This window comes from Rutilus rutilus (assembly GCF_951802725.1).
Source record: "Rutilus rutilus genome assembly, chromosome: 10".
Classification (NCBI taxonomy): domain Eukaryota; kingdom Metazoa; phylum Chordata; class Actinopteri; order Cypriniformes; family Leuciscidae; genus Rutilus; species Rutilus rutilus.
This window is the reverse complement of record NC_140215.1, coordinates 5,306,868-5,322,575: the sequence shown is the minus strand read 5'-3', so window position 1 is coordinate 5,322,575 and position 15,708 is coordinate 5,306,868. Positions and strand designations below refer to the sequence as shown.

General features: G+C 32.2%; 1 protein-coding gene across 1 annotated transcript; it reads left to right on the top strand.

The window, feature by feature from the left end:
* Positions 1-10,506: 10,506 nt before the first annotated feature.
* On the top strand, positions 10,507-15,172 carry LOC311297897 (legumain-like). The gene is made up of 11 exons (XM_084420371.1): positions 10,507-10,539; positions 10,868-10,958; positions 11,078-11,184; positions 11,658-11,739; positions 11,864-11,934; positions 12,575-12,653; positions 13,253-13,315; positions 14,078-14,144; positions 14,260-14,381; positions 14,497-14,625; positions 14,786-15,172. The coding sequence occupies exons 2-11, from the start codon at positions 10,893-10,895 to the stop codon at positions 14,825-14,827; spliced, it is 828 nt and encodes a 275-aa protein (XP_084276497.1). The 5' UTR covers positions 10,507-10,539; positions 10,868-10,892; the 3' UTR covers positions 14,828-15,172.
* The last annotated feature ends 536 nt before the right edge of the window (positions 15,173-15,708 follow it).

Here is a 15,708-nt window from a genome sequence, read left to right as displayed (position 1 = left end):
TTAAAGACTGAGAATCGCAGAGAAAAGTATAAATATAGGCGCAGGGTGCGTGAAAATAAACACGAAACTGTATAGAACATGAGAGTGCATTAAACAAGCAGTTGAAGAAATAAAGCCAGCGGACACAACTTTAAATATAATCTGCAGAATGTTTTTCCCCTTTTACCTGACACGATCTTTCATTAACGCTGCAGGAAGGAATTGCATTAACCAGCATATCATATCAGTTTTATTCTTGTGCACTAAAACCCAGACAGTTCCGTTGTTTGGTGGAAAAATGTGAACTGAACTGTGAACAGAACTGCTTGAGTTTCAGTGTGTGGATGGAATAAAACCATCCGTAACATTTCTCTGCCGATTGTCTCTGCGCGCTTCAACTCTCCATGTTCTGCAGAACTGCTCCTGATGTAAAACGCAATCAAATGATTTGGGATTTGACGGTCTCTCATTACGCTGCGGATTTAAATGTGACGCATGAATTTAAATTATTTTCAGACATTTTACGTTGTTACTTTACGTTGTTCATGCGGTTAACATTTCTGAACTTATTTGACATTTTTACTTTTTGTGTAATTTTTTATGGTCAGGATAATTGTTAAACTGTGTTTAATAATTCATGATATTTAATGTACTAAAGTACCATTGTACAGTACCATGATATTAAAGTACCATAATGGGAAAAGTGTACCGAAGGTGCATTGGAGTGTATTAGGAATTCACTAAAGTAATACAACTTCTGGTCTTTCTCCATTCTTTCTCCGTTCTTTCACCATTTCAAACTGACTATGTTGTTTTCTGTTTTAGTCATAATTGCATATCTTTACTTTTGTAACTACTTTCTATACGTAGGCTATGCAAAGCTGCTTTGCAAACCATTCAAAATTGTGAAAAGTGCTATAGAAATACATTTGAACTGAAATAAACAATACCTGATATTCAAAGTGTGGTTAAATTATTGAAAAAGTAAAAAAAATTAAGTATTGAAAATGAATTATTATTTTTTGCAACTCAAAACACATTTCCTGTAAACTTTTATATATACTATTTTTATACTCGACAAGTAACTCAAATACAGTTCATTGTGTTGTACATTTAATCATAACAGGTCAACAGAGGATTAAACAAAAATAAATTACTTAAATATTTAACAAATGAAATCATTTTATTTGCAAATTGCTCATTGTTATATTTGCACTGTAGGCAAAAGTTGTGTTTGGAAATTCTGCCCTTAAAGCACCTGTTAGCAGAAACAAACTAGATGTTTCAGTTCGTGCCTCACATTGTGTTTGGTTCCCTAGTGGAAAATTTATGTTATACTGAGTATACAAATTAATTAACATATTTACTGACATTGAGATGATTAAATATTGATTGGAGTATTTCTTTATTGAACAATTCATTTTTCTTAATATTGAGCCTAAAATGTGTTTAATATCACGATTGCTAAGGATAAGATCTCTGCATAATATTAATCTTAGTCTTTAAATGCAAGATATTTAAAGTGTACCTACAGCATACTTGCATTGGTTACACTTTAGCACAATCAAATGTAGTATATCTTTAGTTGGACACCAGCACTATTTCTGGAAAACTAAAGTACATACAAATTGAATTGTTCCAAATTAGCAGACTTTAAGTATACCCAGTATACCAAAAGTACAATTGGAGGGTATTTATATTAACTACATAAATATGAAAATGTCTTATAGTATATTAAGCATAAAAGTATTTCAGATACATTTTAGTATATTTATTTTTCACTAGGGGTTGTTGAGATCTGTATTTCTCTCGTAATATAATATTCCAGTCACTCCTAAAGATTATGCTGTATTTGAATGCTGTCCCATCTTGGTTAAAATACTTCGTAAAAATATTAACATGTCTTCAGCGCTCTCTATATTCACTGGGTCTTGCTTATTCAGATTTGTTTCTCTTTACCCAATTAAGAACAATAATCAATGTGTTTGGGCTTTGTTTTAAAGGGATATCGTCTCCAGCACTACTAATATATTGTATTGTATTATTATTACTATTGTTTTAGAATGACAGTGATGGTCTGATGTGGAATTAAATGTAAAAACTAACATAGATGAGTCATATAGTTGGTTCTGTCTTGGATTTGGACCTGTTATCGTTACTTCAAGGTCTTCCGTGTAAATTAATCTCCAATAAACATGCTAGATGATTTTTTTACTTGTTAGGAAAAATATTTTGATGTCTTGTATTAGAGATAAATCACCCTCTCTAAAAAGCTGGCATAAACTTGTAAGATTATTCCTTTGGAGCTCTTGATTCACTCCTCAACAGATTTATTTATTTAAAATCACATTTGGACCCCATTTCTTCTTGTTGATATATGTATTTATTTTGTGTTGTCATACTTGATGCTGTTATTATTAATTTCCGCCCTTTACTCTGTGTTGGGCTATGTTTGATTGTTATTATGTTTAATATATTTATATACCGGTCCGGATATGGGGACAAAACGTTCCCAGAACTTCCAAATTGTGTAACTGAAACTATAGTGAGTTTGTGCAATCAAAACGGCTATTTTCAGTATCTCAGTATCTATCTACAGTTTCATTTTTTTCTTGGGAGGTGCATGTGTTGGTTGACACACTGCACCGTGGCAAATTGTGCGGATTTCTAATCATTTCCAATGAAACTTCACTGAAGAAGCCCACATAAATACCTTTCATTTTGAAGTGAGTAAACTAACATGTCAAAGAAAAAAATCTGGAAAAACAAGAAAACCTATGGATGAACTTCATGACTTATCTATCTTTAACTTTATATATTATTTATCTATATATTATCTATCTTTTAACTTTTTCAGATTTATTTATTTTGGTATTACTAATGATAAACTGTCAAACTGCTTAGTCCTAACCACAAAAGAATCATCCAAAATCTCAAAAAAGCTTCTTTTTTTTTTTTATATATATATTTAAAAACATATATTTTATATATATTATTATTAATAATATTATTTATAATAATTCATTTGTACATTACATATTAATTTACCAAACGTATATTTTGTATAACCTATATTTTCAGTATTTCATCTGCACATAACTTTGCTTTACAGTAATATTCTAGCTTTTCTGTTAGTATAGTTTCAGGTCATCAAAAATGCACGGTTTTCAGACATTCTAGCATATTTTCAATTATGTTAGTCCAGTAGGCCCGGGGTTTTCAAAGCTGCCAGGGGTATAAAAAATATGTTTTATAATATGTCAAAAATACATGTTTTATAAAAAATATAAGCTATATATATATATAGAGAGAGAGAAAATAAATATTTGTGTGTGCTGTAAAGTGGTAAGAAAAAATGAAATCGGAATCGGCTAAAATCCGTATCGGCAGGTCAAACTTAATGACAAATCGGAATCAGCCAAGAAAATTGTAATCGGTGCATCTCTATAATCTTTCTGATTGGCTGGTATCAAACACCGTCACATAATCTGATGTTCACCTAGATGTTTTATTTATTTATTTCTACATTTGCTGTAGTATCGTCGATGGGTTCAATAACACATCCTGCAAAAGGGGGGCCTTGGCCAAAACCTAGTGGTATTTGGGGGGCCTTGTCATGGAAAAGTTTGGGAACCCCTGCAGTAGGCTACACACAATTACAAAGTATATTTTTCAAAGTATCTTTAACAAGTGGTTATGTTTAGCTTTGGGGATAACAAGGTAGAGACTACAGTATATGAATTATGAATTAACAATAAACAGTTTGTACATGATTTGTAAGTACTTTACTTATTATTATTAAAGTGCTCCCCTCTATTCCATAAACATAATGATTGTTATACTGTACAAACTGTATATTCTATTCCCCTAAACCTAACCATCACAGGAAGCCTTCTGCACAGAAAACTGCAAAATCACAGAAAACCTCAGTTAGTATGATTTATAAGATGTTTTTCCTCATCGGGACTAAAAATACAACCAAACAAAAAATACACGTTTACTTAGCTATCTAAATGGGTACATTGCATAGAATTCTGTTGTCTTTATATACAGATAGTTATATATTTTATAACTTACTCTTAACCCACAAGCCATCACAGAAAACTTTCTGCATTTTTACAATTCTAAAAAAAACTTTAAACTTTCTTCTTTTTTTTTTTTTTTTAACTGTTTTTTACAAACAAGGACATCCCCAAAAGAAAGTTTTTGGAGATTTTGTCAGGTTTTGCTCAATTCTGGGTACAAATTTGTCCCCAAAATATGTTTAAGTAGGTTACACACACACACACACACACACACACACACACACACACACACACACACACACACACACACACATAGTAACATAACTGAAAATTAACTAGTTCCTTTTTTTGTGAAATTTTCCCAAGCGTGAAAAAAGGCAACACTTTATACGTATTTACAAATCATTTGCAAACTATTAGTTTAAAGTTATAGTTTATAAACTGTAGTTAATACATGAATAGACTAATGGCGAGTTTTTCCATTCATTGTCAATGTAATTAAAGTGTTATCATTTAATTATCTCATATGTAAAGTGTTAGGAAATGCTTTGTTAACAACTTATTGACTGTAAAAACTTCTCAATGAAAATTGGGAAATGTCATTAATTAAGTGCTTTAAACCTAACAATTAATGGACAATAATAGCATTAGTATTGAGAGTTCATTACAATGTTTACGAATACATTAAGCCTATCCGCAAAGTTAGACATAATAACCACTTAAAATATATATATATATATATATATATATATATATATATATATATATATATATATATATTGCAAACAAATACTTTGTAGATCACATTGGTAAAATACATCAGTTAGGATTAGGGGATAGAACATACAGTTTGTACAGTATAAAAAATTATTTCTATATGTGTGGCATAACAAAGTTACATGTGTGTGTTGCTCAAGTGATCTTTGTCTTGCCTGCATGTTCGCACACCTCTGACTCCAACATTTGCATTCCATTTCCACATAATCTGTTGAGAAATCAACAAAGAAAGATAAGAATTTGAGAAAAAGAACAAAAAAAAACACTAACATGGAATTACGTTTCTGAAGAAAATGTAGAGGTTTTCAAATGAGTGATTGTTTCATCACTGCTGCATGTGGCACTGGTTTTTTTTTTTTTTTAAACATGCATGTTGCTGTTACTGATTTTTTTAAAGATTAAAAGACAGGACTTGTCTTGTCTTTTAATTTATAGAAAATAAGTATATGAAACAGATGTTTCAAAAGAAACTGTACTGGAGTACAGCAAAAAAAAAAAGTATATTTATTGTCACTGAATCAAAGCCATTTAGTTATCTCCTTATTTATGTTGATGCATTTTGTAAGATTTGTTTTTCTTTTGCAGTTTTTTTTTTGTTTGTAATTCTTTTGTTACATTAAAACAACTCATTAAAACATTAAAATATTTTGTTTTTGAAAATATCAAAAACACTAGTTTCAAATGTTTAAAGATATTACCATTTGACTGAGTACTATAGACAAAATCAAGTGTTAATTTGGTTATTTTGAAAATATTATATCTGGACTTCCTTTAAATTAATTGTTTGATTTTCATATTATAAAGAGCAGCTGAATAAAAGGTAAAATTTATTAAAATTAATTAAAAAAAAAAGAAGCAAATGAAATGTATTTTATCCTCTCCCTGAAAAACAGACGCTTCTTTCTTGGAATGAAACATACATTAAATAATGAAGACAACAGGTAAAGTTAAAATATAATGAAATGTAATAGGGGTGGGAATCTTTTTGATTCAACGATTCGATTCAAATCGATTCTTTGAGTCACGATTTGATTCAAAAGAGGCGGTACTTTTGAAATAGGGAATTCTCTTTTGAATCAAATTTCATTTTGATATATGCATAGAATAGATTTAAAATCTATGATCAAATCTAAAATCAAATCTATGCATATATCTAAATGAAATTTGATTCAAAATCGAGAATCGAACAGAAATGATCAGCAGCTACTGTTAGCCCCAATCAAGTGCATTTCAAGCGCAGACACATTTCATTTATAAATGGCCGTGCCCACTCTTCCGTGAAAAATAAAGTGGATACCATAGGAAAAAAAATTTCTCCTAAAAAGGTGTTGATAATGTGAGTTAGGTTTTTTGTATTATTAGTTTTGCCTCTGATTGATTTGTGCTTATCATTCCTTGCAGGATTATCAGAAGTGTTGTCGCTCTTCTACCACTTGACACCATCACTACCCTCCTCACCTGGCCTTCATCCTCACCTGTCTTGCTTTCTTTCTAAGTTTCTTTTTTACCTGTTCAGGATAATTTTTGCATGAATTGAAATACATGAATTGTTCACTGATCTTAATTATTAAATATATATTGTTCATTAGTCTTCTTTTAAAACAGATTTTTATTGTTGTATCATATTACATTATTATTACTAATGTATTGTTTAAAAATACACAATAAACCTTGTTGTGCAGTTAAAGCTTCAATTGTTCTTTTTTCTATTTCCCATTAACAGTTAAAATAATATTCCTACAGATTTTCTACATATTCTACAGGTAACACAGTAGCACTATAAAAGTAATAAAATAACATTTCATAACTGTATAATACTATACAGTATTATTAAAAATCAACGGTGTAATACTGTGTTTTAACGTGGTAAAAAATTACAGTAAAATAATGTATTTAATTTTACAGTATGCTTAACAGTACTGTATTTAGTGTTACAGTAATTTTACTGTTGAATGAAATACAGCAACTACTGGATAATTGTTGCCAGTAAGTTACTGTTAATTTGACAATACATTTTTTACAGTGTGTAATATTTTATCATGCATGCCAATTATCAGATTCTCTTGGAGCTCCACCTGTGATAGAGTTGTACTTGTGATAATTCATTTCAGCTGATGACCCCTAATTGCTAATTTACCTACAAAAGGGTGACTGTTTGTTGCAGAGTGAGCACTGAAGATAGCAATGTGCTGAAATGTTTGCTCCTGTTCATTTGGTTTTAATTCACTTTGCACTTTTTGCACTATGCAATGTTTTGATACTTCTGTTGTCTGTGGTGAATTCAGTGTGCGGCCAGCCTCCTTCTTGCTCTTTTTGGAATTTAATCTATAAACACAAACTACACCAAACAGGTGTTTTACAGTATCTGGATTAATAAGTATGTTTTATATAAAATGTAATTTTTTGAGAATTGCTTTTGATATATTTTGATGAGTGAACTTTTTAACCATGATAAACTTATGTTGACCTGCTCTGTATTTCTCATGTAATATAATATTCCAGTCAATCCTAAAGATTATGCTGTAGTTTTAAATGCTGTCCCATCTGGGTTAAAATGCTTCATAAAAATATCTAAATGTCCTTAGATTTCTCTACATTCACTGTATATTACTAATGCACCCTTTAAATAACAAAAAAAACCATACATAACCACCAGCCAAACTGCAATACACGAATAACTCGCACGGCTTGTGGGCGTACTTGAACCTGATGTCAATCGTGTGGAAAATACAGCCCACTACTACATTTCATTTCAGGAAAGAGAGCGGAAGAATGGCTGAAGCCCTTAGCTAGTAGAGATGATCGGTTCACGTGCACTAGGGATCTGTCGTGTAACATTTACAAGCGCCAAAACGGTATTTATTGTTTGAATTGCGTAATAAAATTGACAGAATCTGAGAGCTGAGATTTTTTTTTATATCATAACTAACCTGCTCTGTCTAGTCTGTTGGTCTCCGTGTCCTCTTTGCTTCGCGATTTTTCTGTGCGTAAGAAAAATTGATGTGTAGTGTGAGAGCGTGTGAAAAGTTGAAAAGTGTCAATTGCGTGTGTCTCACGGTGAATGCGTGAGAGTTGGCAGCTCTGGTGGCGCTAGCTTGGTCAACATCAGCAAATGCTGTCTGTCAAATTAATGTAATTCAAACTAACAATAAAAATGTAATATGAACAAAACGAATATGAACATATTCACTGGTAAAGGTGAAGGGGTTGTAGCTTGAAGATGTCATATTTCAAAATCACTTGACATCAACCAACATTCCTCTGGAGTCAAAACGTCCTCTATTAGGAGTTGGCTCGGCTTCGGCTATGGCTCTAGGGTCGTTGTGAAGGTAGGGGCGGAGCATAGAGACTATGCCGTTTCTCGGTTGTTACTCTAGAGTAGACCAACTCACTTTCTGGAGGTATACTGCCCCCATCTGGTATGGAATGTGGCGTATGAATTGATTTTTTGGCGGACATTACACAAGGCACCTTTAAACAAGGTGGCGCAGGACGTGAAAATGATAACTGCGTCGGGCTGAAACAGCAAAAACCACATGTCTGGGGCCGCATTGCGCCGGGTGTGTGATAGGGCCCATCGTCTCCAGCACTAATATATTGGATTATTCCATTATTGGTTTTTAGAAAGACTGTGATTGTCTGATGAGGAATTAAATGTGGAAATAAATATTTAATTAAATATTTATAAATATTTAATTCATAAATATTTAATTAAAAAAGTCATTTATTTGAAATCATTTAAAAATATTACTATTGCAATTGTTTTCTTCTAAACAGATTTTATTGTGAAATTTATATATTTTGTACATTTTGTGGTTTACATGTTGAAACTTATTTTGTTTTTGGTCTGATTAAGGATTACATCATGCCCAGCTTTCAACTGTTGAAAAATGGAAATGCTTTATTTGTCCTTTCCCCATGACATGTCTTATAAGGAATATTATTTAATTAATCTTCTACTTTTATTACCTAAATGTAGGATTAAAAAAAAAAGGAAAGTATGGGGGAAATAAGTTCAGCTGTAAACATTAGATTCTATTAAGTTATATGGTTAATTAAAGCATAAAAAACATTATCTAACTTTACATAAGAGCTTATAAAAACAATAATTCTTCAATCAACTGTAATTAACAAAATAATTATTGTTTAATAATTATTTTGTTAATTATTAAACAATAATTATTTTGTTAATTACAGTTACAATGATTGAAAAACTCACTAATATGATAATTTGTAAGTACTTATATAATGTGTTATCCTCTATTCCATAGACAAAATGACTGTTATACTGTACAAACTATGCCCTACCCCTAAACTTATGTTCACCCCATCACATGAAACCTTCTGCATTATCAAAAAAAATAAAAAAATAATTCACTTAGTATGATTTATAAGCTGTTTTCCTAATGGGGACCAAAAGAAAAGTCCCCACAAGGTTAAAAATGCCTTGTATTATTATCCCAGTAGGGACATTTGGTCCTCACAATGTAGGGATTACCAGGTACACACACACACACACACACACACACACACACACAATCTTGGATGCATTCTATTTTGACATATCTGTCAAGTGCATAATAAATCACCAAAGAAACAAGATAAGATTTTGACGAAAAAACTGATTGAAACAAGCGATTCATTCGTCATGAATTTGTGCGGGACAAGAGTTTATCTTAGTTTCATCTGACACTTTCATGTGACACCATTCATATCTTATTCTTTTCCGTTTCATGAGAAAGTCAATGTCAAAACGTACCTTTAATGTCATTGAACTGATTATGATACAGTCTAAATTCTGACTGGAAATCTCAAATGGAGATTTGAGGTCGGTCTGTAATTAACAAATTTTCTAGGGTAAAGTAATGTGTTGTTTTTAATGAGAGGCTTAACCGTTAGCTTGAAAAGTTTTTGGGACATATCCTAATGACAATGATGAATTAATAATATTAAGGAGTGAATTTATGACTTCTGGAAGCATCTCTTTCAGTAGCTTAGTCGGTATAGAGTCTAACAAACGTGTATTTTGATGATTTAACAAACTTTGACAATTCTTCCTCTCCTATAGAAAAGAATGAAAAGAATGAAGAATGAAATGTTCCTCAGGGTCTATTGCACAATGTCTGAAGCAATACTGTAGATGGTTGCATGGTTATCATTTTCTCTGATATTATCAATTTTGCAAGTAAAAAAAAAAAAAAAAAATCATAAAGGATTATTTAAGACATTACCAAATTTTTGCACATTTTGAAAATATTTCATCTGGACAGGATTTTTTTTAAAAGTTATAAAAAAAAACCAAAAGTGTAAAATAACTATAAAACTTGTGATTTTGTGGAATCAACTTGTGGCTGATTGTATTTCCCCTTTCTGACAAATCTTTACTGAAGCAACTCGCGCAAATGACATTCAATAAATAATAATAATTCAATAATAAAAAAATGTGGATGAGCTTCATATTTCCAATTTGATTACTTGTATGTAACTGTTACTGTAACAAGTGTCCCACCTCAAAAGTTTAAAACCAAATCAACTTAATTCCAATTCAAAACTCGGTTTCAGATGATTCACAAAGTCACCAACTGCCATCAATTAAAGTGAATATGAAAATTATTACAACATATGAAATACACACTCCCACCGGCACAAACTCTCCGCCCATGAGTCTCAAATGAAAGGGATAAACTGCCTATATAAAGACAGAGGCTGTCTGACTAAAACCACCAGAGATCAACAGGACACCTGAGACTCAACACAGGTATGATGGCATATGATCCAATCATCTACATACATAATCTAAATCACTAAATACTTTTAGCAACTGAATTTAATTATGTAGATAATTGGGTAAAATAGAAACATTTTTGAGCAGTATTTTTAACATCATGACGAGTGATTCAGCACTTCATCAATAGAAAGCGACACTTTAAAACCTGAACTCTTGATATATCGTATATATGTGTTCTTTTCTGTGTTTCTTAAAACGCATCATATGAGCCATTAAAAAATGCATGTTAGCCAATTAAAAGCATTAGATCAATGTTCATTTAGTTTTAAATTGTTAGTATTATTATTGATTCCAATAGACTTTGCTTTGAAAAGACTCAAGAAATGTCTGGAAAAAACTGGATTCTCCTTGTCGCCGGCTCAAAGGACTGGGCAAATTACAAACACCAGGTTTGTGTTTGTTTTTTCAGCATTTTTAAGACATTGCTTATAAATTCCCCAAGGTGTGATGTGCCTCAGTTTATAAATGATGACAGTAACTGAAATCATCTTTGTCATTTGCGTTTCAGGCCAATGTGTGCCTTCATTATCAGATACTTAAGAATCATCCTAATGAGCCGATTCCTGATGAGCAGATTGTGGTGATGATGTATGATGACATCGCTCGCAATCCAATGTGAGTAATTTTCCAAAGCTTTTGAGTATCATGTGTTTCATAGTTGATCTCAATCTTCTGTGCTAAACATACTGCTAATTAGTAGTGCGGGAACAACAGTGTAACCGAGACGCATTTCTGGGGTTTGTTAAAAGCAAAACAGGGTTGTAACAGAGGGACGACTGAAAGACAATGATTTTCTGCATTCGCCACAATAGCAAAAGGGGGAAAAGATAAAAAAAATGGCATCTGCATGACTTTCCAAAAGAGGAAGAAAATAGAGAGATTGATTACGGAAGACAAGAAAGAAAGATGTCAAATCGACCGTCATTTCCTCAGATATGCATTACAAACATGAAACACCCTCATAACAGCATTTGCTAGAAATCTTTGAAAGATTTAAAAATTCTAGAAACACGTCATCACAGAAAAGTGTGGATAAGATTGTTGGAGCTGACCACATTTAACACTTTCCTTTTCTTCACTGCCTGCAGCAACCCATGTAATGGAGACATTATCAGTGTAGTTGATGATTCAAACGTGTACTCTGGAGTTCCAAAGGACTACGCTGGAGAGGTAATATTTGTTTTGTTTTGACATGGTAACATGTTTAGTTTCGTTTTAATGTTTTTATTCCATATCTGTGCACAATTATAACTTTAAACAATAATGATTAATTATGACAATTATGATCTTATAGGATGTGACCCCAGAGAACTTCCTGGCTGCTCTTAGAGGGGATACGAACACAGGCAAAAAAGTCATAGAAAGGTTTGTTTGTTTGTCTGTAAAGAAGAAACTTTCAATGATATCAATATGTCATGTTCTTAATCATTAATATTATTAATACCTTCACTTTTGTGCAGTTAATTAAGGGCCAATCACTGAATGTGAGGAAGCAGCACAGGTGCTTGGAGATGTAGCTTTGAATCTGAAATCAAATAGGCCTACTTCCAGATCTCTCTCTCTATTCATTATACGACCTTAAATGGTAAATGGTAAAAAATGGACTGCATTTATATAGCGCTTTCACAGACCTATGGCCACCAAAGCACTTTACATAGCCTCACATTCACCCATTCACTCACTCATTCATACACCGACGGCGGTGTCAGCCATGCGAGGCACCATCCAGCTCGTCGGGAGCAGCTGGGGTTAGGTGTCTTGCTCATGGACACCTCGACACTTGGTTGGAGCCTTTCCCAGTTTCCTAGGCCAGAGTCAGGGAAAAGCACCCCAGTACTAAGACAGATGGCCAGTACTAAATAGGCAATTATCACCAGGGATGCTCTGTACAATGAAATAACTGTAACAGATCTGCCGCTTCAGTGATTGGCCCTGTAATTGCTGCTTGCTGCTAATGTGAATTTGCACTAAAATGAAGTACCATTATTATTTTCATTTAATGCAGTGGACCCAATGACAACATATACGTCTACATGTGCGGTGTGGAACAAGAACAGTTCCCATTTCAGTTTCTTGAGAGACCAGTAAGTATAAAAAGATTCAAGAGATTATCAGAATGGACATGATCTAGGCTATACGGTATATTTATAATGATGAGCCAAAATTTTATGATATAAAAATGCCAGTTCTCTACTCTGAAGAGTGTAATCATGTATGAAGCTCACAGATCTCAAATAATTCACTTTTAAACCAGGTTTTCTGTCGATCCAAAATCTATGGGGAACATTTTCATCCTCATGCAAAACTCATTCTGCCCACAAAATTTCGAAGAAAAACAATAAATGTTAAGGAATCTTTTATCTAAACATGAAAAAATATAATAATAATACTAATTTTAATACGCATTTAAGTGTATCTATGGATACACAATTGACAAAACGTACAACAATTTTATTACATTTTTTCAATGTATTATTATTTATTTATTTGCTTTTAATGGTTGTTTATAAGTGATCATCTCAAAAATGACTTTATTTACGCAGAAGGAATGGTAGTTTCAGGGAATAAAACGATTAATTCAAGATTTTGCATGTAAATACACGGATAAGGACATAGGAACTGTTGTGTTTAACCTGAAAACCTGCTGACTTCTAGACCATTAATTCAGTATGTTTTATGACAGCTTGATCCTAAAGAATTCATTGGAACGCTCCAGTACATGCATGATAACAGCAAATTTTCAAAGGTATGTATTCAGTAATGTTCACATGATTTTTATGTATTATAAACATAATTTTATTATAGTATATATATATACAGTTCAAATGTTTTTGATTGGTAAGTAATTGGTAAAATAAAAACAGTAATATTGTGAAATATTATTACAATTTAAAAAAGCTGTTTTCTATGTGAATATATAGTAAAGTGTAATTTATTCCTGTGAAATCAAAATTTATGTTATTCATCAAAGAATCCCAAAAAAAAAAATTTACACAACTGTTTTCAATATTGATAATAATAATAATGAATGTTTTTTGAGCATCTAATCATCATATTAGAATGATTTCTGAAAGATCATGTGACACTGAAGACTGGAGTAATGATGCTGAAAATTCAGCTTTGATCACAGAAATAAATTACATCTTAAAATATATGAAAATAGAAAACAGTTATTTTACATTGTCATATCAGTTTATTCAAATGTTACAATATCGTTTTAAACAAATTAATAATAAAAATCATTTGCTGCCAAATTTTACCCTCTTCCATCTTCCTTACTTAACAAATCCCAATCATAAATTCAGACCTTTGAGATTCTTTTTCCTACTCTTCTATTTCTAGCAGGTCCATCTTACCCTACAGTCACATTAGTAGGCCTACTACTTTCACAACTGATACTGCAAGCTTTTGAAAGGGGCAACAACAACAGTAACGCTTAAGTAAAGGGAATGAGTCGGCTGTATTTTTAAATATCTCACTATTTCCTCATCATGTGTATGTGCTGCAGATGGTGATATTCATGGACAGCAGTTACTCTGAAAGGATGTTCGAAGGACTTCCCACGAATATAAACGGTAAGATGCTATATGAAAACCACAACTAATGGTCCTGCCTCATTTGTAACCAGAGTCACACTAGTTTTTATTTGAAAGGTGAGTGTATAACCATAATCCATTTTCTGTCACCCAGTCTTTGCGTTGACTTCATGTCACAAATATGTCGAAACCACTCCCACTGATTACGATGTACCGAGGGGCGTCTTCCTCTCTAATAAATTCTCAAGTACTTGGTTGAAAATGGTCCTTAACACGGTATGTGTTTTCTGTCACTTTAAACTGCAAATTGCATTTGAAGGTTAACATTCTGATCTCATTACAGCCACAAAGTAAACATGACAAATGTGTGTATTTGTTTTTATATTCAAAGGTTGACTTTACTACAACAACATTCTACGACCTGATAGAGAAAGCACAACCTAAATACCGGCTTAAACAAAATTGTGACCCTGCAAATCCTGATGAAAACCCCCCCTGCCCCTGCGTGTTTGGAGACAGGGTATTACAAATTCTAAACCTTTATACGATAAGAACTTAAGTTATTATTTTCATTATTTGAATATAACAGGATATGAACACGTATATACTGTATATATTCACAAGATCCGTGAATGTTGGACTTTTTTCTAAATAGCTTTTTGTTCATTTTTTTTCTGTAGGAAATCACTTACTGTTACCTCAGTGAATTTCTGCAAAATTGAACTCCCTACAAGCTGTTCAACCCTTGTTCAAGAAAACATCCAGCTGAGGCTCATGCAAATGACCAGAGTAATTAAGAGTATCCTGATGACCTTTAGTACTAGTTTCTTGTTTCAGACTTAAAGCTTTAAGATTAAAATTAAATTGATTGCAAAATAGCATACACTATTATTTAAATGTTTCTGGTTTGGGGTTGATTTTTTTCTTCATCTTATGTTCTTCTTTCTTATATTCTTATGTTCACCAAGGCTGCATTTGTTTGATCAAAAATAGAGCCTAAAAAGTAATATTCTGAAATATTGTACCAAAAAAAAAAAAAAATAAAACTGTGAATAAGGTTAAAAATCCAGTGATTGTGTGTGTTATTTTATGTATGTGAATGGTTTTGACAGCTTCTTTAATTCTACATTGTCTTACGGTGCAAACGGCTGAAAGAATGGCTTGTCAAAATGATGAAGACTTCACCTTCTAATTTGCTTATTTAAGTTTCTCTCACTACAAACAGATGCAGAAAAATCATGCATGAAAATCACAAGTGAACAAATGTAGATAGAAGTGATTTATTGGACTGGCCTGTAAACATTTCAGACCTGATCTTCGCTGAACACATTTGGGATGGTTATTATGCATGGATTTGAAATGTGTGGTTTTTAAAAGCTCACTTTTGCACAAGTGACTTTAAATATGCTGTTTATTGATACATAATGTCAAGCTAACAGTGATTATGTTGCTGAAATTACCTGTTCACCATTAGAACAACTATAAAACCTGATTACAGCAGAATTCCTGCAAGACGCGAGCTCTAAACAACATGATGGCATCATTTGTCTTTTACACCTGTTATAAACCACAAAGCAACACTGATTTTGTCATAAATATATCA

Coding starts and splice junctions, on each gene's coding strand:
- LOC311297897 (XM_084420371.1), top strand. CDS start 10,893: ATGTCTGGAAAAAACTGGATTCTCCTTGTCGCCGGCTCAAAGGACTGG. Junction 11,935..12,574: donor GGCAAAAAAGTCATAGAAAG/GTTTGTTTGTTT, acceptor CATTTAATGCAG/TGGACCCAATGACAACATAT. Junction 13,316..14,077: donor ATAACAGCAAATTTTCAAAG/GTATGTATTCAG, acceptor TATGTGCTGCAG/ATGGTGATATTCATGGACAG.